The sequence below is a fragment of the Budorcas taxicolor genome, chromosome 3, assembly GCF_023091745.1.
Source record: "Budorcas taxicolor isolate Tak-1 chromosome 3, Takin1.1, whole genome shotgun sequence".
In the NCBI taxonomy this organism is placed as follows: Eukaryota; Metazoa; Chordata; class Mammalia; order Artiodactyla; family Bovidae; genus Budorcas; species Budorcas taxicolor.
Genome location: NC_068912.1, coordinates 68,778,470 through 68,799,071, shown reverse-complemented (window position 1 = coordinate 68,799,071; position 20,602 = coordinate 68,778,470). Strand labels below are relative to the sequence as shown.

The 20,602-nt window shown below is 37.8% G+C and overlaps 1 protein-coding gene across 1 annotated transcript in view; it reads left to right on the top strand.

The window, feature by feature from the left end:
- Positions 1 to 12,653, top strand: part of MSH4 (mutS homolog 4) — an 83,041-nt gene extending 70,388 nt beyond the window's left edge. Inside the window, exons 18-20 of the mRNA XM_052638118.1 lie at positions 1,324 to 1,498; positions 9,396 to 9,484; positions 12,474 to 12,653. Of these exons, the coding sequence (XP_052494078.1) occupies positions 1,324 to 1,498; positions 9,396 to 9,484; positions 12,474 to 12,653 (444 nt within the window). The remainder of the gene's footprint in view (positions 1 to 1,323; positions 1,499 to 9,395; positions 9,485 to 12,473) is intronic.
- The last annotated feature ends 7,949 nt before the right edge of the window (positions 12,654 to 20,602 follow it).

Below are 20,602 nucleotides of genomic sequence, written 5' to 3'. Positions count from 1 at the left end.
AGATTCCACATGCTGCAAGATGACTAAGCCCATGCACTGCACCTCCTGAGCATATGCACACTAGAGCCCGTACTCCGAAACAAGAGCAGCCACTGCGATGAGAAGCCTATGCACAGCAACTAGAGAGTAGCCCCATGCTGCAAGATGACTAAGCCCATGCACTGCACCTCCTGAGCGTATGCACACTAGAGCCCGTACTCCAAAACAAGAGCAGCCACTGCGATGAGAAGCCTATGCACAGCAACTAGAGAGTAGCCCCCACTCACCATAACTAGAGAAAGCCCACAGGCAGCAGTGAAGACCCAGCACAGCCAAAAATAAATTTCTAAGAAAAAATTTTCTTGTTGCTTTACAAATTTTGCTTGTTTTATACCCCCTTTGATTTGTTTAATAATTGAGATTTATTACATATTTTTCTGTCATATACAAAACCATTCCTCCCCTTGCTAACTCTTTCCATAACTGATAGTCATTTGCCAGTGAAATATTTTCTTTCTAATGTTTTACTATTTAATTTTTCCACTAATCATATATTTCATTTCTCACTGACATAATTAGTCATATCTGCTTCAGTAACTCTGAACACAGGACAGGAAGCCACTGTGCTGGTCTTAAGTCACTTGAACCATCTCCATCAAAATCACCTAAAGTGCTTAGGGAAACTGCAATTTCCTGGGGCTCTAAATTACAGTTACTGATTGGGAATGTGAGGAGGATAAGCATCAATAATTTGCATCTTTAACAAGCTCCCCAGGGGATTACTAAACTTGAAGAATCATTGTACTAAGCAGTGTTCTCAACCTTCTTTTCCCCCATATAAGTACCTAACCCTAACTTAATGCAAATATAAAAGTAAAAACCTATGCAGTTTCAAATACCTAAGATAATCCACTGATTTCACTTTCCCTAAACTACTTATATGGGAGGAATCTACTTTTAAAGTAAAAATTTTTTAAAATGAGGGAAATGTTATGATTTTGTTTGTGGGTAACTTCTCTAATAAATGATTACCTCAGTTAATAGTTATATTTCTGGTAAACTTCATCCTTTCAGTATCTTCAGATTCTTTCTTTTAGGATTTTTGCATTTGTTCTCTTTTCCATAATGTAACATACATGTGTTTGTGTAAACATAATAAATGTTTCCCTCATTGAATATAAAATTTCAAAACATTTTAAGATGAGTTGACCATGTTAGCCTCAAAGTTTACCAGTTTCATTACATTTCTGTGAAGCTACTTAATAAGTTAAAATAAATTTTATGTTTAAATAGGTAAAATTTTCTAGTGCATTTAAAAATATTGATATTTATTATATGTTCTAGGCATTTACACTGTTTGCTACACATTTCCTGGAACTGTGCCAAATAGATGGTCTATATCCTAACGTAGAAAACATGCATTTTGAAGTTCAACATGTAAAGAACACTTCAAGAAATAAAGAAGCAATCTTGTATACCTACAAACTTTCTAAGGGACTTACAGAAGAAAAAAATTATGGTATGCATATAGAAATTTTATATATATATACTATATATATGTGTGTGTATATAAATGTGTGTTTATGCTGAAATACCATATATTCTTAAAATATAAACTTTCTTTCCTGTTTATTTGACTATCAGTCTAAGCAGTTTTATCTTTCGTTCTTTTGAATGCGTCTCTGCTCTAAGACTGTATTTTTTATGTCAAATTCACATTTTTATGTATTAAGCTTGTTTCAAAAACATATTAACAGTAACTATGTAGAATTATAATACATGGGAGCCCCAGAAGTATGTTTCTACACTTAGGAAAATGTAATTTAGTTATACTTGAAAGTTATATACTGAATTGGAAATTATATATTTCTTAGATACTCTTTTAGTAACAAGGTCCTTCCTCTGTTTTCTTCAAATTTGGAGAACTTGGTAATTAAATCTTAAGTCTTAAAATGGAATGTGTTACCAAATTATGTGTGTTCATAAAATTGGTTAGATATTTTCTATCTAAATCATTATGATACATGTAAAGTTGACAGATTCAGGGAATTTTCAATTGACTTTTACCTTGTTGTTCAGTTGCTCAGTCATGTCTGACTCTTCATGACCTATGGACTGCAGCACACCTGGCTTCCCTGTCCTTCACCATCTCCTGGAGCTTGCTCAAACTCATGTCCACTGAGTTGGTGATGCCATCCAACCATCTCGTCCACTATCATCCCCTTCTCCTCCTGCCTTCAGTCTTGCCCAGCATCAGGGTCTTTTCTAGTGAGCTGGCTCTTCTCATCAGATGGCCAAAGTATTGGAGCTTCAGCTTCAGCATTAGTCCTTCCAAAGAATATTCAAGATGGATTTTATTTAGGATTGACCGGTTTGATATCCTTGCAGTCCAGGGGACTATCAGGAGTCTTCCAACGCCACAGTTCAAAAATATTAATTCTTCGGTGCTCAGCCTTCGTTATGCTCCAACTCTCACATCCATACATGACTACTGGAAAACCATAGCTTTGACTATACAGACCTTTGTTGGCAAAATAATGTTTCTGCTTTTTAACATGCTGTCTAGGTTTGTCATAGCTTTTCTTCCAAGGAGCAAGTGTATTTTAATTTCATGGTTTCTGTCCCCATCTGCAGTCATTTTGGAGCCCAAGGAAATAAAGTCTCTCACTGTTCCCATTATTTCCCCATCTATTTGCCAAGAAGTGATGGGACCAGATGCCATGATCTTCGTTTCCTGAATGTTGAGTTTTAAGCCAGCTTTTCACTCTCCTCTTTCTCCTTCGTCATGAGGATCTTTAGTTCCTCTTAGTATTATTCCACTAGGGTGTGTCATCTGCATATCTGAGGTTATTGCTATTTCTTCTGGCAATCTTGATTCCAGCTTGTGCTTCATCCAGCCCAGCATTTCACATGATTTACTCTGCATATAAGTTAAATAAGCAGGGAGACAATATACAGCCTTGATGTACTCCTTCCCCAATTTGGAACCAGTCCATTGTTCCATGTCTGGTTCTGGCTGTTGCTTCTTGATCTGCATGCACATTTCTCAGGAGGCATGTAAGGTGGTCTGGTATTCTCATATCTTTCAGAATTTTCCACCGTTTGTTGTGATCCACACAAAGACTTTAGCTGGGTCAGTGAAGCAGAAGTGGATGTTTTTGTGGAATTCGCTTGCTTTTTCTATGATCCAGTGGATGTTGGCAATTTGGTCTTTGGTTCCTCTGCCTTTTCTAAATCCAACTTGAACATCTGGAAGTTCTTGGTTTATGTACTGTTGAAACCTTGGAGAATTTTGAGCATTACTTTGCTAGCATGTGAGATGAATGCAATTGTGTTGTAGTTTGAACATTCTTTGGCACTGCCCTTCTTTGGAATTGGAAGGAAAACTGACCTTTTCCAGTCCTGTGGCCACTGCTGAGTTTTCCAAATTTGCTGGCATATTGAGTGCAGCACTTTCAAATCGTCATCTTTTAGGATTTGAAATAGCTCAGCTGGAATTCCATCACTTCCACTAGCATTGTTCATAGTGATGCTTCCTAAGGCCCACTTGGCTTCGCACCCCAACATGCTTCCTCTAGGTGAGTGATCACACCATTGTGGTTATCTGGGTCATTAAGTTCTTTTTTGTGTAATTTTTATGTATTTTTGCCACCTCTTCTTAATATCGTCTGCTTCTGTTAGGTCCATACCATTTCTGTCCTTTATTGCGCCTATCTTTGCACAAAATGCACCCTTGGTATCTCTCATTTTCTTAAAGAGATCTCTAGTCTTTGCCATTCTGTTGTTTTCCTCTATTTCTTTGCCTTGATCACTGAGGAAGACTTTCTTATCTCTCCTTGCTATTCTTGGAACTCTGCATTCAGATGGGTATATCTTTCCTTTCCTCCTTTGCGTTTCAATTCTTTTTTTCTCAGCTATTTGTAAGACATCCTCAGACAACCATTTTGCCTTTTAGCATTTCTTTTTCTTAGGAATGGTTTTGATCACCGCCTCCAGTATAATGTTCTTCAGGCACTCTGTCTATCAGATCTAATCCCTTGAATCTGTTTGTCACTTCCACTGTATGATTTTAAGGGATTTGATTTAGGTCATATTCGAATGGCCTAGTAATTTTGCAATAAAGAATTCATGATCTGAGCCACAGTCAGCTCCCGGTCTTGTTTTTGCTAACTGTATGGAGCTTCTCCATCTTCAGCGACAAAGAATATAATCAGTCTGATTTTGGTATTGACCATCTGATTTTCATGTGTAGAGTCATCTCTTGTTTTGTTGGAAGAGGGTGTTTGCTATGACCAGTGCTTTGTCTCAGCAAAACTCTGTTAGCCTTTGCCCTGCTTCATTATCTACTCCAAAGCCAAACTTGCCTGTTACCCAGGTATCTCTTGACTTCATACTTTTGCATTCTAGTCCCCTGTAATGAAAAGGACATCTTTTTTGGGTGTTAGTTCTAGAAGGTCTTGTAGGGCTTCATAGAACTACTTAACTTCAGCTTCTTTGGCATTAGTGGTTGGGGCAAAGACTTGGATTACTGTGATATTGAATGGTTTGCCTTGGAAATGAAGAGATCATTCTGTCATTTTTAAGATTGCACCCTAGTACTGCGTTTTGGACTCTTGTTGACTATGAGGGCTACTCTATTTCTTCTAAGGGATTCTTCACCACAGTAGTAGATGTAATGGTCATCTGAATTAAATTCACTCATTCCAGTTCATTTTAGTTCACTGATTCCTAAAATGTTGATGTTCACTCTTGCCAGCTTCTGTTTGACCACTTCCAATTTACCTGGAAACACAGACCCAACATTCCAGATTCCTAAGCAATATTGTTCTTTACAGCATTAGACTTACTTTCACCACTAGACACACCCACAACTGGGTGTTTTTTCTGTTTTGGCTCAGCCTCTTTATTCCTTCTGGAGCTATTTCTCACTCTTCTCCAGTACCATATTGGGCCCTACTAACCTGGAGAGTTCATCTTTCAGTGTCATATATTTGCCTTTTCATACTGTTCATGAGGTTTCAAGGCAAGAATGCTTAGATGGTTTGCTGTTCCGTTCTCCAGTGGACGGCATTTTATCAGAACTCCCCAGCATGACCCGTCTGTCTTGAGTGGTTCTACATGGCATGGCTCATAGTTTCATTGAGTTAGACAAGTCTGTGATCCATGTGACCAGTTTGGTTAGTTTCCTGTGATTGTGGTTTTCATTCTGTCTGCTCTCTTATGGATGAGGATAAGAGGTTTGTGGAAACTTCCTGATGGGAGGGACTCCCTGTGTGGAAAACTAGGTCTTGCTCTGATGGGTGGGATCATCCTCAGTACATCTTTAATCCAATTTTCTGCTGATGTGGTGTGGTTGTGGTCCCTCCCTGTAGTTTGGCCTCAGGCCAAACTATTGCAGGAGTAATGGTGACCTCCTTCAAAGGACTTCAGTTCAGTTCAGTCACTCAGTTGTGTCCGACTCTTTGCGACCCCATGAATCACAGCACGCCAGTCCTTCCTGTCCATCACCAACTCCCGGAGTTCACTCAGATTTACGTTCATCAAGTCAGTGATGCCATCCAGCCATCTCATCCTCTATCGTCACCTTCTCCTCCGGCCTGCAATCCCTCCCAGCATCAGAGTCTTTTCCAATGAGTCAACTCTTCACATGAGGTGGCCAAAGTACTGGAGTTTCAGCTTTAGCATCATTCCTTCCAAGGAAATCCCAGGGCTGATCTCCTTCAGAATGGACTGGTTGGATCTCGTTGCAGTCCAAGGGACTCTCAAGAGTCTTCTCCAACACCACAGTTCAAAAGCATCAATTCTTCGGTGCTCAGCCTTCTTCATAGTCCAACTCTCACATCCATACATGACCACTGGAAAAACCATAGCCTTGACTAGACGGACCTTAGTCGGCAAAATAATGTCCCTGCTTTTGAATATGCTATCTAGGTTGGTCATAACTTTTCTTCCAAGGAGTAAGCATCTTTTAATTTCATGGCTGCAGTCACCATCTGCAGTGATTTTGGAGCCCCAAAAAATAAAGTCTGACACTGTTTCCACTGTTTCCCCATCTATTTCCCATGAAGTGATGGGACCGGATGCCATGATCTTCGTTTTCTGAATGTTGAGCTTTAAGCCAACTTTTCCCCTCTCCTCTTTCACTTTCATCAACAGGCTTTTTAGTTCCTCTTCACTTTCTGCCATAAGGGTGGTGTCATCTGCATATCTGAGGTTATTGGTATTTCTCCTGGCAATCTTGATTCCAGCTTGTACTTCTTCCAGTCCAGCGTTTCTCATGATGTACTCTGCATAAAAGTTAAATAAGCAGGGTGACAGTATACAGCCGTGATGTACTCCTTTTCCTATTAGGAACCAGTCTGTTGCTCCATGTCCAGTTCTAACTGTTGCTTCCTGACCTGCATATAGGTTTCTCAAGAGGCAGGTCAGGTGGTCTGGTATTCCCATCTCTTGAAAAATTTTCCACAGTTTATTGTGACCCACAGAGTCAAAGGCTTTGGCATAGTCAATAAAGCAGAAATAGATGTTTTTCTGGAACTCTCTTGCTTTTTCCATGATCCAGCGGATGTTGGCAATTTGATCTCTGGTTCCTCTGCCTTTTCTAAAACCAGCTTAAACATCTGGAAGTTTGTGTTTCACGTATTGCTGAAGCCTGGCCTGGAGAATTTTGAGCATTACTTTATTAGCATGTGAGATGAGTGCAATTGTGAGGTAGTTTGAGCATTCTTTGGCATTGCCTTACTTTGGGATTGGAATGAAAACTGACCTTTTCCAGTCCTGTGGCCACTGCTGAGTTTTCCAAATTTGCTGGCATATTGAGTGCAGCACTTTCACAGCATCATCTTTCAAGATTTGAAATAGCTCAACTGAATCAATAACTCAAAGACTTACCCCACTACAGTGCAGCTCCTAGGACTGTTGTGGGTCAGTGCCCCTGACCCTTGGCAGGCCACTGTCGACCCATGCCTCCATTGGAGACTTCTGGACACTTACAGGCAAGTCTGGTTCAGCCTCTTGCAGGGTCACTGCTCCTGTCTTCTAGGTACTGGTGCACACAAGGTTTTGTTGTGCCCTCGAAGAATCTCTTTCCCCAGTCCTTTGAAGTTTTGTTATCAAATCCCTTCAAAGTCAAATCCCCTCCGGGTTCTCAGGCCCTTTGCCAGGTTCCCAGGTTGGGAAATCTGTTGTGGGCCCTAGAACTACAACAGTACAAGAACTTCTTTGGTATAATCTAAATCTAAGATAGTGACAGAATACATCATGAGAAATGCTGGGCTGGATGAAGCACAAGCTGGAATCAAGATTGCCAGGAGAAATATCAGTAACCTCAGATATGCAGATGACACCACCCTTATGGCAGAAGTCTAGAACTAAAGAGCCTGTTGATGAAAGTGAAAGAGGAGAGGGAAAAAGTTGGTTTAAAGCTCAACATTCAGAAAACAAAGATCATGGCATCGGTCCCATCACTTCATGGCAAATAGATGAGGAAACAGTAGAAACAGTGGCTCACTTTATTTTTTGGGCTCCAAATCACTGCAGATGGTGATTGCAGCCACAAAATTGGAAGACACTTACTCCTTGGAAGGAAAGTTATGGCCAACCTAGACGGCATATTAAAAGGCAGAGACATTACTTGGTCAACAAAGGTCCATCTAGGCAAGGCTATAGTTTTTCCAGTAGTCATATAAGGATGTGAGAGTTGGACTATAAAGAAAGCTGAGCACCAAAAAACTGGTGCTTTTGAACTGTGGCATTGAAGAAGACTCTTGAGAGTCCCTTGGACTGCAAGGAGATCCAACCAGTCCATCCTAAAGGAGATCAGTCCTGGTTGTTCATTGGAAGGACTGATGTTGAAGCTGAAACTCTAATACTTTGGCCACCTGATGTGAAGAGCTGACTTATTTGAAAAGATCCTTATGCTGGGAAAGATTGAGGGCAGGAGGAGAAGGGGACAACAGAGGATGAGATGGTTGGATGGCATCACCGACTCAGTGGACATGGGTTTGGGTAGGCTCCAGGAGTTTGTGATGGACAGGGAGGCCTGGTGTGCTACAGTTCATGGGGTCACAAAGAGTTGGACATGACTGAGCGACTGAACTGAGCTGAACTGAAGACAGTGTCGTGGAAAGTGCACTCATCTTTTCCTGCGAGAACACCAAAATTGCAACTAGCTGCTGAACAACCATCTGTAGGAGAATGTTGGATCCTACCAAAAAAACATGTCCTGTGTCCAAGGGCAAAGTAGAAGCTCCAACAAGATGATAGGAGGGACACAATCATGTTTTAAAATCAAATCTCAGACTCGCCAGAGAGACTCGGAGGGAGTGAACAAACCTTGTACGCACCAGAACCCAGGGAAAGGAGCAGCAACCTCCACAAGAAACTGTGCCAGACCTGCTTTTTGAGTGTTTGAGTGTCTCCTGCGGAAGAATAGGACAGCAGTGATCTGCCACAGGGACAAGGGCTCTGGCTAGAGCAGACCTGGGAGGCATGGCATACGGCATAAGTCCTCTTGGAGAAAGTTGCCGTTAACCCCACTATAGAGCCGCCATGCAGATGACCTACAAACTGGACTTTTACAAATAATTTTCCCAAAATTATTTTAGCTATGACTGTTCTTTGTGAGAGTAAAAAAATCATCTTTGTTTTGCTATTTGAAATGGGAAAATCGAATGTATAACTTACTTCGTATCAGATGTTTAATCTTTATAAGCCTCAGCCTCATCTATTAAATGGTGATATGTGTGGATTTGTGAGGATTAAATGAATGATCAAATATGAACTGTCTAGCACAGTGCCTAGCAGTTAGTAACTTCTAAATAAGTGTTGATGTTGCTTCTATTGCCTCTAAAGCAATAAACTATTAGCATAAAATAAAAAATCTGTGAGACACTGATACAATAAAAATCTAAGAGCATGAGAATATTACTGGTATTTGAATTTCCATGGAGTAGTCACCTATCGTTATGACTTCTGAGAAATCCCTCTCTCATTAATCTACTAAATATATGAATACTTAGCTGTAAGCTTATCTGTGACTACACTTTCTTCTATCCTGCAAAACCCATTATGGCCTTCGACTTATAAACCAACTGAATTTGTAGCTGGAATTTCAGCGTTATTACTATTATCTGATTTTCTAATTACCTTTTTCCTTTCCCTTTCATATTTTCTGTCTCAGAGGTATCTTGAGAAGTAATTGATATTCTAATTTGTCTTACATGTCTTAGCAAGTAATTAAATCTAATAATTGGCAAGTTGTCACCCAGAACTTGGAAGAACGTAATTTTAAGAAGTAGTTCATAAATACCTAAGAAAGGAAGTTTAAATCTGTGAAGAAAAGATTAATACTGATTAACACAAACATAGCAATACTACAAGTAATAATATTGAAGTCCCACTGTTTATAATTTTAGGATTAAAAGCTGCAGAGGTATCATCACTCCCACCGTCAATTGTCTTGGATGCCAAAGACATCACAACTCGAATTACCAGACAGATTTTGGTAAGGAAAGTTTAGCAATAAGAATTATTTTTCAAATTAAGAAAATACTTTTAGTGTACATGTTTATTATGGTCTTCGATCTAAATATATAATAAGCAATAATTAAAACATTTAAAACAAAAACCTATTTCCTAAATAAACAAAATCCTTTTTACTTCTCAAAACTTTTTTGGTTTGATGTATTATAACTATCCCTAGAAAATCTACTAATAAAATAGGAGACAAAAGTTAAACAGTTCAGTTCATCTGGTACTTACTGCTACACTGACTTTATGATAAGAAAAGAAATCTCCTTAAATAAGCATTAAAAATAAAAATCATGGTACTCCTCTGGTGGTCCAATGGTTAAGGCTCCACGCTCCCGATGTAGGAGCCTGGGCTTGATCCCTAGTCAGGGAACTAGATCCCAGTAGGCCACAGTAAAGATTCCATATGCTGCAATTAAGATTTGGAACAGCCAAAAAAAAAAAAGAGAAAGAAACACTATGCACAACGTTTCACATCTTTTAAAATAGTTTTCAAAGCTCTTGTATCCATTATCATATATAAGCCTAACTCTTCATGAAGTAGTTAGGTTTAATTAAAGATAAATAATAAAGTTTTCATTTTTACTTACGTTTTTATAGCTGAGGTTCACAGAGATTAAGTGATTTGCTAGGAAGCAGTAGACCCAACACTGAATTTACATCTGGTAACTGAAAATTTAAAATCTTTTTTTTTTTGCATTGGGTGTTTTATATTGTTTTAAGAATCCATCCTGTTCAGTAAACTAAACTAGGTGCAGTGTAAATTTTCTTCAGTATTAACCTTTCTTTTATCTTTTACTCTTTCTTAACCTGCCTTCAGTTTTGTTTTTTTTTTTTTTTTTTTTTTACATCCATCAGTCTTTTGACCTTAACTGCTTTTATGACTTTACTTGCCTATTTAGTTATTCCATTGCAGTTTTTCACCAGTGATTTTGGCAGTGGTCCAGTTCTGAAGAGCCTCTTATTACCTAGTTCTTTAGAATTCCTCTTGCCAAATTCCAATTACGGGCAACCTCTCCAGTAGTCTTCCAGTTTTTAGATTTCCTGATGCTGCTCAAAATGTATTCAAGACAGGCTAATTTTATCCACTGCAAATTAATATAACTTCTCTTTAGCTGAATATTTTACTGAGTAATTCCCATTCTTCTACCTCTTTGGTGATTGCTTCTTTCCCTTCTTCACTGGTGCTTTCTAAGAATTCCTAAGATTTTACCATTTCTTTGTTTAGAATTCTATACTCTTGGTGATTCTCATCCTTTCCTCAGCCTCCATTTTCATTTATTTTTGATTCAAACTGTATATTTTTCTCCATATTTCTTAAAACCTTAACTTATATTTTCTCTTCAGTAGGTCCAAAATTAAATTTCTCATCTTTTGAAAAACCTTTTCTTCTCTTCATTTTCGTATCTCTCATGGATGCTTAAGAGTCTATGAATTCTTCTTCTTAAGTACATGTCATTAGGACTATGCAGTAGGTTCCCTTCCTTTTCTACATTTCTGCCACATTGAGTTACTTGTCATTTCATCATTTTGACCTGATTGTGTACCACATTTTCTAACGTGTTTGCTCTCTCTGTTTTCTCCATCTGGAATATCTTTCCTTCTAGGCTCTTCTGTCCATCAAGATTCATTTTAAATGGGGCTTCCCTGGTGGCCCAGACAGTAAAAAGCTGCCTGCAATGTAGGAGACCTGGATTCGATCTCTGGGTTGGAAAGATCCCCTAGAGAAAGGAATGTCTACCCATACTCCATCCTATTGAAGCCCTTCTTGACCCAAGATGGAAGTGAACTTTCTTTCCTATGAACATTTTTGTATCTCCCTTATGGAACTTTTCATGATTAATCAATTGCTTGTAAATGTGTATGTTTCACTGTAAGACTGAGCTTTTTGAGTTCCATTGTCATGTCAGGATGACATTTTTGTATCCCCTGTAGTCATAAATACAATTTATGGGGTCTTGAAAATAGATAATAATAGCTATAATTGTTGTTTAAATGATAAATGGATAGTTGATCAATCAGTATATCAAATAGATGGATGAATCAATGTTCTATTTCATGGAGTTGTATGCAGTTTTTCTATAGTGACAGTAAGAGAGAGAATTCCTGGCTATTGAGAAGGAGTTGAAAGGATTGTATTCCATTCCCTTAGAGAATGGAAACTAAGTCTTACATAAAAAGATAAGATTGAAAAAATACTTTATTCCTCGATCTAGCTCAGGCAAAAAAGTGAATGAAGAATTTTCTAGTCGTACTCCCAACCCTGAAGGGAGGTATTCAAGAACTGAATATCCAAAGGTCCTCCAAAGTATTAGAAGAGTCCTATTTTAAGCATTATTTCTTGGGTATCCTTAAGTATAATTTGTTAAGAATTAAGGCATAATTTTAACTAGCTATTTGTGTTGCTTATTTTAAAAATGTAATTTATCCCTGAAGCAATATTTTCTTTTAGACTCTAGCAATTTCTATTTTTGAACTCTCTTGAGGGACATTTTACTGATGACCCGTTCTATCCACCAGTTTATCTGCTGGGAAATTAAAGTAGGAGATAGCAGAGCAGTTCTCTGAGTGACATTTAAAATTATGAACACTGCATAGTAATGAGCAGCATGTTATTTTCCCATAACTTTTCAATGATAAAGTGTTTGTAGGACATAATTCTGGTGGATTTTCTATTACGTTTTGGTGTTGTATTGAGAAACTTGAAACATTTCGCAGATTTTTTTCATTGAAAAATGGTTTTCAAGGATTAGGATCTGTCATAAAGTAGTAAGTACTCATGAGAAATTTTATTCTCCAAAATAATATTTATTTTTTCTGGTATATTATTCTCTAGTTGGATGGGACTGACTTATCCAAAAAAATTGGTTAACCATTGAATTCTTATTTCTATGAAAGGAGATAGAATATTGCCAAAATAAGAATCATATTTTAATTTTTATCTATATATTTTTCAATAACAGCAAAACCAAAGGAGTACACCTGAGATGGAAAGACAGAGAGCTGTGTACCATCTAGCTACTAGACTTGTTCAAACTGCTCGAAACTCTCAATTGGATCCAGACAGTTTACGAACATATTTAAGTAATCTCAAAAAGAAGTATGAAGCAGATTTTCAAGATTCAGGAAAGACTGAAGAATAGTAACAATTCACATTTTATACTAATGAAATAATATATTAATATGAGGAACCTAGAATTCATTTTTCCTGTGAGCAAAATAAAATATTTGCTAAATTTTATATTTTAATTGAAAATTACATTGTATTAACATCAGCATTATCATCTATATATTCTGTATAAGAAAATGTTTGTTATATAACTTAAGAAAGAAATGAGAACTATTTAAAGAACTGATTTTTATGTAAGAAAAAATCTAATGTGACACTTTTCTCATTTATGAAACTTCATGTTACAAGTTATGGTTTCACATGGTATCTTATATAGTTTAGCTAAAAGCAATCTTTCTTTGTGGGCCTGGAAACTTAGGTGAGGTTTTCTTTTACACTCTTATTTGGAACCAATATTTCTTTTACGTTCTTATTATGAGTCAATAATTTCTTAATTAGTGCCATCAAATTCCAACAGTGGATACATCTGAAGTTTGTTAGAATACAATTGAGAGTTTTAAAGTATTCATTTTGGCATTCAGTATAGTTCTAAAGGTTGAAATTCATCAAATAGGTATTTTGTAGTGCAGAGAGTGTTTCTGGAAGGAGTAATTACCTAATAGCCAGGTGTTCCATTTTCTACTTGCCAACCCCTTTTCTTTTCCAAATTTTCATTTTTGACCATCTTTTTTAGGTGAGTAACCAAGGCAGCAGAAAGATAATATTGATATGTTTGCCTTAATTGTTGATTCACAAGGAAACATTATGTAGAATTGTTTTTGCACAGGCATGTGGCTCACACCACCTTTTAGAGTTTACCCAAAGTGTATTCTATAAATGGACAAAAGAAAATGGAAGACTGTCAGTTGTTCAATAACTGCAAAGAGCTTCTCAAACACCTTATTTCTGCAGTTCCATCTCAGTAAAAGACTTAGTCACATAATCTCAACCCAAAGGCCTAACATGGGGAAATTATTAAATAATTTTAAAGTATTTTTGTTAATATATGCATATTTTATTTTACAAAATGTCATAATTTTGAGTTTATTAAACTCTTAGTATTCTAAGTACATATTAGTAGCCAGGTATACTGAAAAGTTATAATCTGAATGACACATTCTTTTTTTAAAAAAAAAATTACTGTAAATTAGTGTTACTAGTTACATTAGATGTATGTTAAATGTCCTATTAGACTACTTATATTTCCTATAATCATGTTTTATAAATAGAGCTCCACAGTATTTGAACTTGACTATTAGCCACATTTTAATTCACAGCCTTTGAGATGAATTCTATTTTGTGTGGTCATTCGTAAAAGCAGGTAGATAATTTAGACTTGTGGCAAGTTTCTAGGAGGCATTGAGGAGCTAAAGGGCATCATACACTGTGTAGGAGGGCAGGGAAGAAAAGGAGGAAGCAATAAAAAAGTCAGAAGGGTAGCAGGGCTGTGGAAGAAAAGGCAGCAGAGACAAGTGCAAACTACTAAATATTCTAGATATCATTTCCTCAGATGTTATTAGCTTCCCTTTACATTTAATGCCAAATTAAATTCCACCAGACTTTTAAGAAATTGTTCATCATTTAGAGCTTTTGATGCGAGAACTGTAGCCAACTGATTAATCCCTTTTATTTTAGATTTGAAGTACTGAAATAAAAATGGATTTACATCTTCTTAAAATTAAATTGCTTTTTCTTCAATCATTTTGTGTGTAGCAGAAGCACATGAGAAAGCAAGTCAGATGAAGATAGAATTATTAAGTCATGGTGCTATAGGACAGAGGTGAAAGGTAGGGAGACGATCCATTCTGTAATTTTCAGGTCTATTTGCTCTCCTCTTTAGTACCTCTTCGCCTTTGTCTGTCTCTAGAATTATAGATCATTATCTCATAATCCAGTCTTTTAAGATAAATATTCAAAATGTTGTAACAAACTCCTTGATAATCTACCTCAAAGCCATTCTTTTTGTCTGCTCCACCTTTCTCCTCACATGAATTAATCTATCTCAAGTTGAGGGCTAAGGTACATGAGAGTAGAGGAAAAAGGCAGCTAACCTTCATGCCTGGGAAGTAATATATATATTTGTTTATTTTAAAATTTACATCCAGTAAAGTTAAATTTTTAAGTCTATAATTTAATGAATTTTGGCACATTTATGGATTTGTGGAACCACTACCACTGCCACAATCAAGATGCAGAACAGTTCAGTCACTACCAGATGATTCCCTCAGTACTAGCCCTTTGTGGCCAAATTCTTCCCTGACCTCTGTCTTCACTGGGAATGGTTAAGGATTTCCTCCCTATAATTTTGTTTTTATCAATCAGGTAGCATGTGACCTTTGGAGACTGGCTTCTTTTACTGAGCATCATGTACTTTAGAATTTATCCATTGCTAGCTGGTATTCCATTGTTTGTATTGAATATGTACCATGGTTTATTCACTCACTCACTGAAGGATATTTAGGCATTTTGTTTTTGACAATTACAAATAAAGCTGTTATGAACATTTGGATAGAGATTTGTGTGTGTGTGTGTGTATTTTTGAAAATCAAATATTTATTTTTATTGTAAATCACTTGTTTACAAAACAGAAACAGGTTCACTTATTAAAATTTACTGAAGATCCCCTGGAGAAGGAAATGGTAACCCACTCCAGTATTCTTGCCTGGAGAATCCCATGGACAGAGAAGCCTAATAGGCTACAGTCCATGGGGTCACAAAGAGTTGGACACGACTGAGTGACTTCACTATCACTAATTTAGTGGACTGGCTCTGTCATATTATAAGTATATATTAAACTTCAAGAGAAGCTGCTAAACTCTTTCCGAGAGGGTTTATACCATTTTGCGTTCTTGTCAGCCATGTATGAGAGGTTCAATTGTCCTACATGTTCTTTAGCACTTGTCAGTTTTAAAAAAAATATTCGCCATTCTAATAGATGTGTAATGAGTAATGCATTTAAGCTATTTTAAAGTTATTCTGATCATTCTTTCACAAGCAGTGATTTTTAAAACTCTTTTTTCCAAAATTATTTTTTACCTGCTTTTTAGTTTAACCTCTCTTGGTAATACAGTAAATGTTTCCCTTGAAGCGAAAGTTTCAGAGTAAGTCTTACTGTAAAAAGAAAAAAAATACTGAAAAATCTAGTTCAAAAATATTTACTATGGAACAGACAACATGCTGTGTGCTAGGTGCACAAAAGATGTCTGACCTTGAGGTAGACTTTAGGTGTAGTTAAGAGAAAAAAAGCACACATAGAAGGGTTGGAATACCATGTGATAAATACAATAGTAGAGGAAAATAAGAAGGTTAATAGCACCAAAAAATGTTTGCAATTTGTGGCTCCAGGGAGTTTAAGGGTAGTAAAATAGGTCAAGTGCTCAGGAACAGAGAGCACTTTAGTTAAGGATCACCATGTGTAAAAGCAAAAAGATGTGACACCAGAAGCAGTTTGGTTTATCTGGGGGATAGAGTGTATATGAGAGTGGCAAAAGGTTGAAGAAGGTGCTTTATGTAGTTTCTCCTTTAGATGACAAAAGAGTTTGCTGGAGAGTAGAAGAGGATGGTGGTAGTAGAGGAATAACATGATTAGATTTTTCTTTTGAAAGATCATCTGGGTGATAGCGTAAATGGTTTGGAGATGTGTGGTTGAAACCAAACAGATGAGATAGTTTAAGAAACTTTTAAATAGTGCAGAAGAGAATTGATTGAGAGTAGAAACAGTGAGAATGGAGTGAGAACAGGTGTGTTGTGTGTGTGACAGAATGGAGTGAGAACAGGTGTGTGTGACAGAATGGAGTGAAAATGGGGGGTGTGTAAAGGAGACAGAACAGTGAGAATGGAGTGAGAACAGGTGTGTGTGTGTGTGTGCGTGTAAAGGAGGAGAATGGAGATGGTGGAGTAGAGATAACATTGATTTGAAAGATATTAAGGAGATTTTGTGCTGATTAACCAGATTAATGATTCATGACTTATCTGATTTTTTAGTGAGGGAAAGGTGTTATTGGGTGAAGTGTCTGTTTGAAAAAGAAGCATTAAATCCTAACCCCTGCAACTCAGAATATGACTTTATTTGGAAATAGGATCATCTCAAATGTAGTTTGTTAAGATGAGATCATACTGGAGAAGGGTGGGCCCCTACATGACTGGTCCTTATAAGATTACTATGTGAAGACGGAGACACGGAGCACACCATGTGAAGATAGGGGATTGCAGTGATACATCTACAAGCCAAGGAATCCTGAAGATTGCGGGGAAGCCAACAGCAATTAGGAATCGACAAGGGAGGATTCCCCTCAGGACTCAGAGGAGTGTGGTTTTACTAACACCTCAGTATGGACTTCTGGCTCCAGAACTAGGAGATAATAAATTGCTGTTGTTTTAAGCTATCTAGTTCGTGTACTTTGTTATGGCAGCCCTAGCAAATTAATACAGAAAGGAAGAGTCAAATATGATTCTAGGTGGTGATTCTATCACCCATGTTGAGAAATATAGAAATAATAATTCCAGTAGAAAGACATTTCAGGGAATTCTCTTGTGGTCCAATGGTTGGTGCTCAACCCTCTGAATGCCAGGCTCTCAGATTAGATCCCTGGTTAAGGAACTAAAATTCTGCAAGCTGCATGACCTGGCCAAAAAAGAAAAAAAAATGTGATTATTTTTTTACTTCATATTAATATGTATTTTCAACCAAAAAAATTAACTGTCTTATATGCTACTGGTAAAATTTTCAAATGTGAATATATTGTGTGTTGAACTTCCTGTATATTTATTTATGAGCTTAAAATATGTACAATCATAATTAAATGTAGTTTCAGTTCAGTTCAGTCACTCAGTCATGTCTTACTCTGCGACCCCATGAACTGCAGCACAACAGGCCTCCCTGTCTGTCACCTGGAGTTTACCCAAACTCATGTCCATTGAGTTGGTGATGCTATCCAACTATCTCATCCTCTGTCATCCCCTTCTCCACCTGCCCTCAGTCTTTCCCAGCATCAGGGTCTTTTCAAATGAGTCACTCTTCGCATCAGGTGGCCAAAGTTTTGGAGTTTCAGCTTCAACATCACTGCTTCCAATGAACAACCAGGACCGATCTCCTTCAGAATGGACTGGTTGGATCTGCTTGCAGTCCAAGGGACTCTCTCAAGAGTCTTCTCCAACACCACAGTTCAAAATAATTCTTTAGCGCTCAGCTTTCTTCACAGTCCAACTCTCACATCCATACATGACTACTGGAAAAACCATAGCCTTGAATAGATGGACTTGTTGACAAAATAATGTCTCTGCTTTTTAACACTTTCCTTCCAAGGAGTAAGTGTCTTTTAATTTCATGGCTGCAATCACCATCTGCAGTGATTTTGGAGCCCCAAAAAATAAAAGTCAGCCACTGTTTCCACTGTTTCCCCATGTATTTGCCATGAAGTGATGAGACCGGTTGCCATGATCTTCGTTTTCTGAATGTTGAGCTTTAAGCCAACTTTTTCACTCTCCTCTTTCACTTTTATCAAGATGCTCTTTAGTTCTTCTTCACTTTCTGCCATAAGGGTGGTGTCATCTGCATATCTGAGGTGATTGATATTTCTCCTGGCAATCTTGATTCCAGCTTGTGCTTCATCCAGCCCAGCGTTTCTCATAATGTACTCTGCATATAAGTTAAATAAGCAGGGTGACAATATACAGCCTTGACATACTCCTTTTCCTATTTCAGTTCAGTTCAGTTGCCTAGTTGTGTCCAACTCTTTGTGACCCCATGAATCACAGCACGCCAGGCCTCCCTATCCATCACCAGCCGTGAAGAGATACCCTACGTCCAAGGTAAGAGAAACCCAAGTAAGACAGTAGTAGGTGTTGCGAGAGAGCATCAGAGGGCAGACACACTGAAACCATAATCAGAAAACTAGCCAATCTGATCACATGGACCACAGCCTTGTCTAACTCAATGAAACTAAGCCATGCCATGTGGGGCCACCCAAGACAGGCAGGTCATGGTGGAGAGGTCTCACAGAATGTGGTCCACTGGAGAAGGGAATGGCAAACCACTTCGGTATTCTTGTCTTAAGAACCCCGTGAACAGTATGAAAAGGCAAAATGATAGGATACTGAAAGAGGAACTCCCCAGGTCGGTAGGTGCCCAATGTGCTACTGGAGATAAGTGGAGAAATAACTCCAGAAAGAATGAAGGGATGGAGCCAGAGCAAAAACAATACCCAGTTGTGGATGTGACTGGTGATAGAAGCAAGGTCCGATGCTGTAAAGAGCAATATTGCATAGGAACCTGAAATGTTAGGTCCATGAATCAAGGCAAGTTGGAAGTGGTCAAACAGGAGATGGCAAGAGTGAACGTCAACACTCTAGGAATCAGTGAACTAAAATGGACTGGAATGGGTGGGTGAATTTAATTCAGATGACCATTATATCTACTACTGTGGGCAAGAATCTCTTAGAAGAAATGGAGTAGCCATCGTGGTCAGCGAAAGAGTCCGAAATGCAGTACTTGGATGCAATCTCAAACACGATAGAATGATCTCTGTTCATTTCCAAGGGAAACCATTCAATATCACAGTAATCCAAGCCTGTGCCCCAACCAGTAATGCTGAAGAAGCTGAAGTTGAACTGTTTTGTGAAGACCTACAAGACCTTTTAGAACTAGCATCCAAAAAAGATGTCCTTTTCATTATATGGGACTGGAATGCAAAAGTAGGAAGTCAAGGAACACCTGGAGTAACAGGCAAATTTGGCCTTGAAGTATGGAATGAAGCAGGGCAAAGGCTAATAGAGTTTTCCTATTTGGAACCAGTCTGTTGTTTCATTTCCAGTTCTATTGCTTCCTGACCTGCATACAGGTTTCTCAAGAGGCAGGTCAGGGGGTCCAGTATTCTCATCTCTTGAAGAATTTTCCATAGTTTATTGTGATCCATACAGTCAAAGGCTTTGGCATAGTCAATAAAGCAGAAATAGATGTTTTTCTGGAACTGTCTTGCTTTTTCGATGATCCAGCCAATGTTGGCAATTTGATCTCTGGTTCCTCTGCCTTTTCTAAAACCAGCTTGAACATCTGGTAGTCCATGTGTTTATGTATAATAAATAAGCATTTCTATAATTCAACCCTGTGATGCACTTAAAGGAATAAAAGTAAAAGGAGAGGAAAAGCGAGTGATCTCATTGTATTGTTACTTTGCTATTTCTATTCTGTTCTTAAGAAATTTAAACAATTGTTTTATCTTACTATAAAACTGAAATAATACCCTTTTCTTATGAACTGTCAAAATTTTGATAGTGCCCAGATTGCAGATATACAGTGAGAATGGATACTGTCTGCCAGTATCTACTGAAATGATCTAAATGCAGTGATTAGATGAGGAACAAATTCTCATTGCCAAGGACTTTGAAGCACCTAAGATTTTCAACTTACATGCAGACTAGCAGTTTAGTTTCCCATAGTATCATGTTTGCTGTCAGAAGACAAAAGACTGGGTCAAAGGACTTTATTACTAGTGTTGAAGCATGAAGCATGAGCTTCTTGTTTGTTTTGGTTCCACATACTTGCATCATCAGATGTGTAATTGTCCGGGTAGATATGCACACAGTAGATTGGTGTTATAGCTGAAGAACCCCAAGCTTTCAAAACTCCAGTCCTTTAAAATGAGTTGTAAGCACACCTGCTTGACCATTTATTTCCCCAGAGGAAAACATTGCCTTTATTACATTAGACACTGCGCAAACCTGCCCTCTGCTCAGAGGGAGTCACTATCTCTATTTTCTAAGGCTGCTCACTATACAAGCATCCTTAAAAAGATAGTCAAGAGTAAGGCAATCAGTTCCTCCGCTCATAACATGAGAGACCCATGGAGAATTTTCTCCCAGTTCTCATCTTCCAACAGTTGACTTCTCTCTAGTTATATAAAGAGGCGTCTAATACTCTAGATATTAAAGAAGCACAGAACTAAAAAACTGTTGTAGAATACACTGTTGTTTTTTTAAGATAAC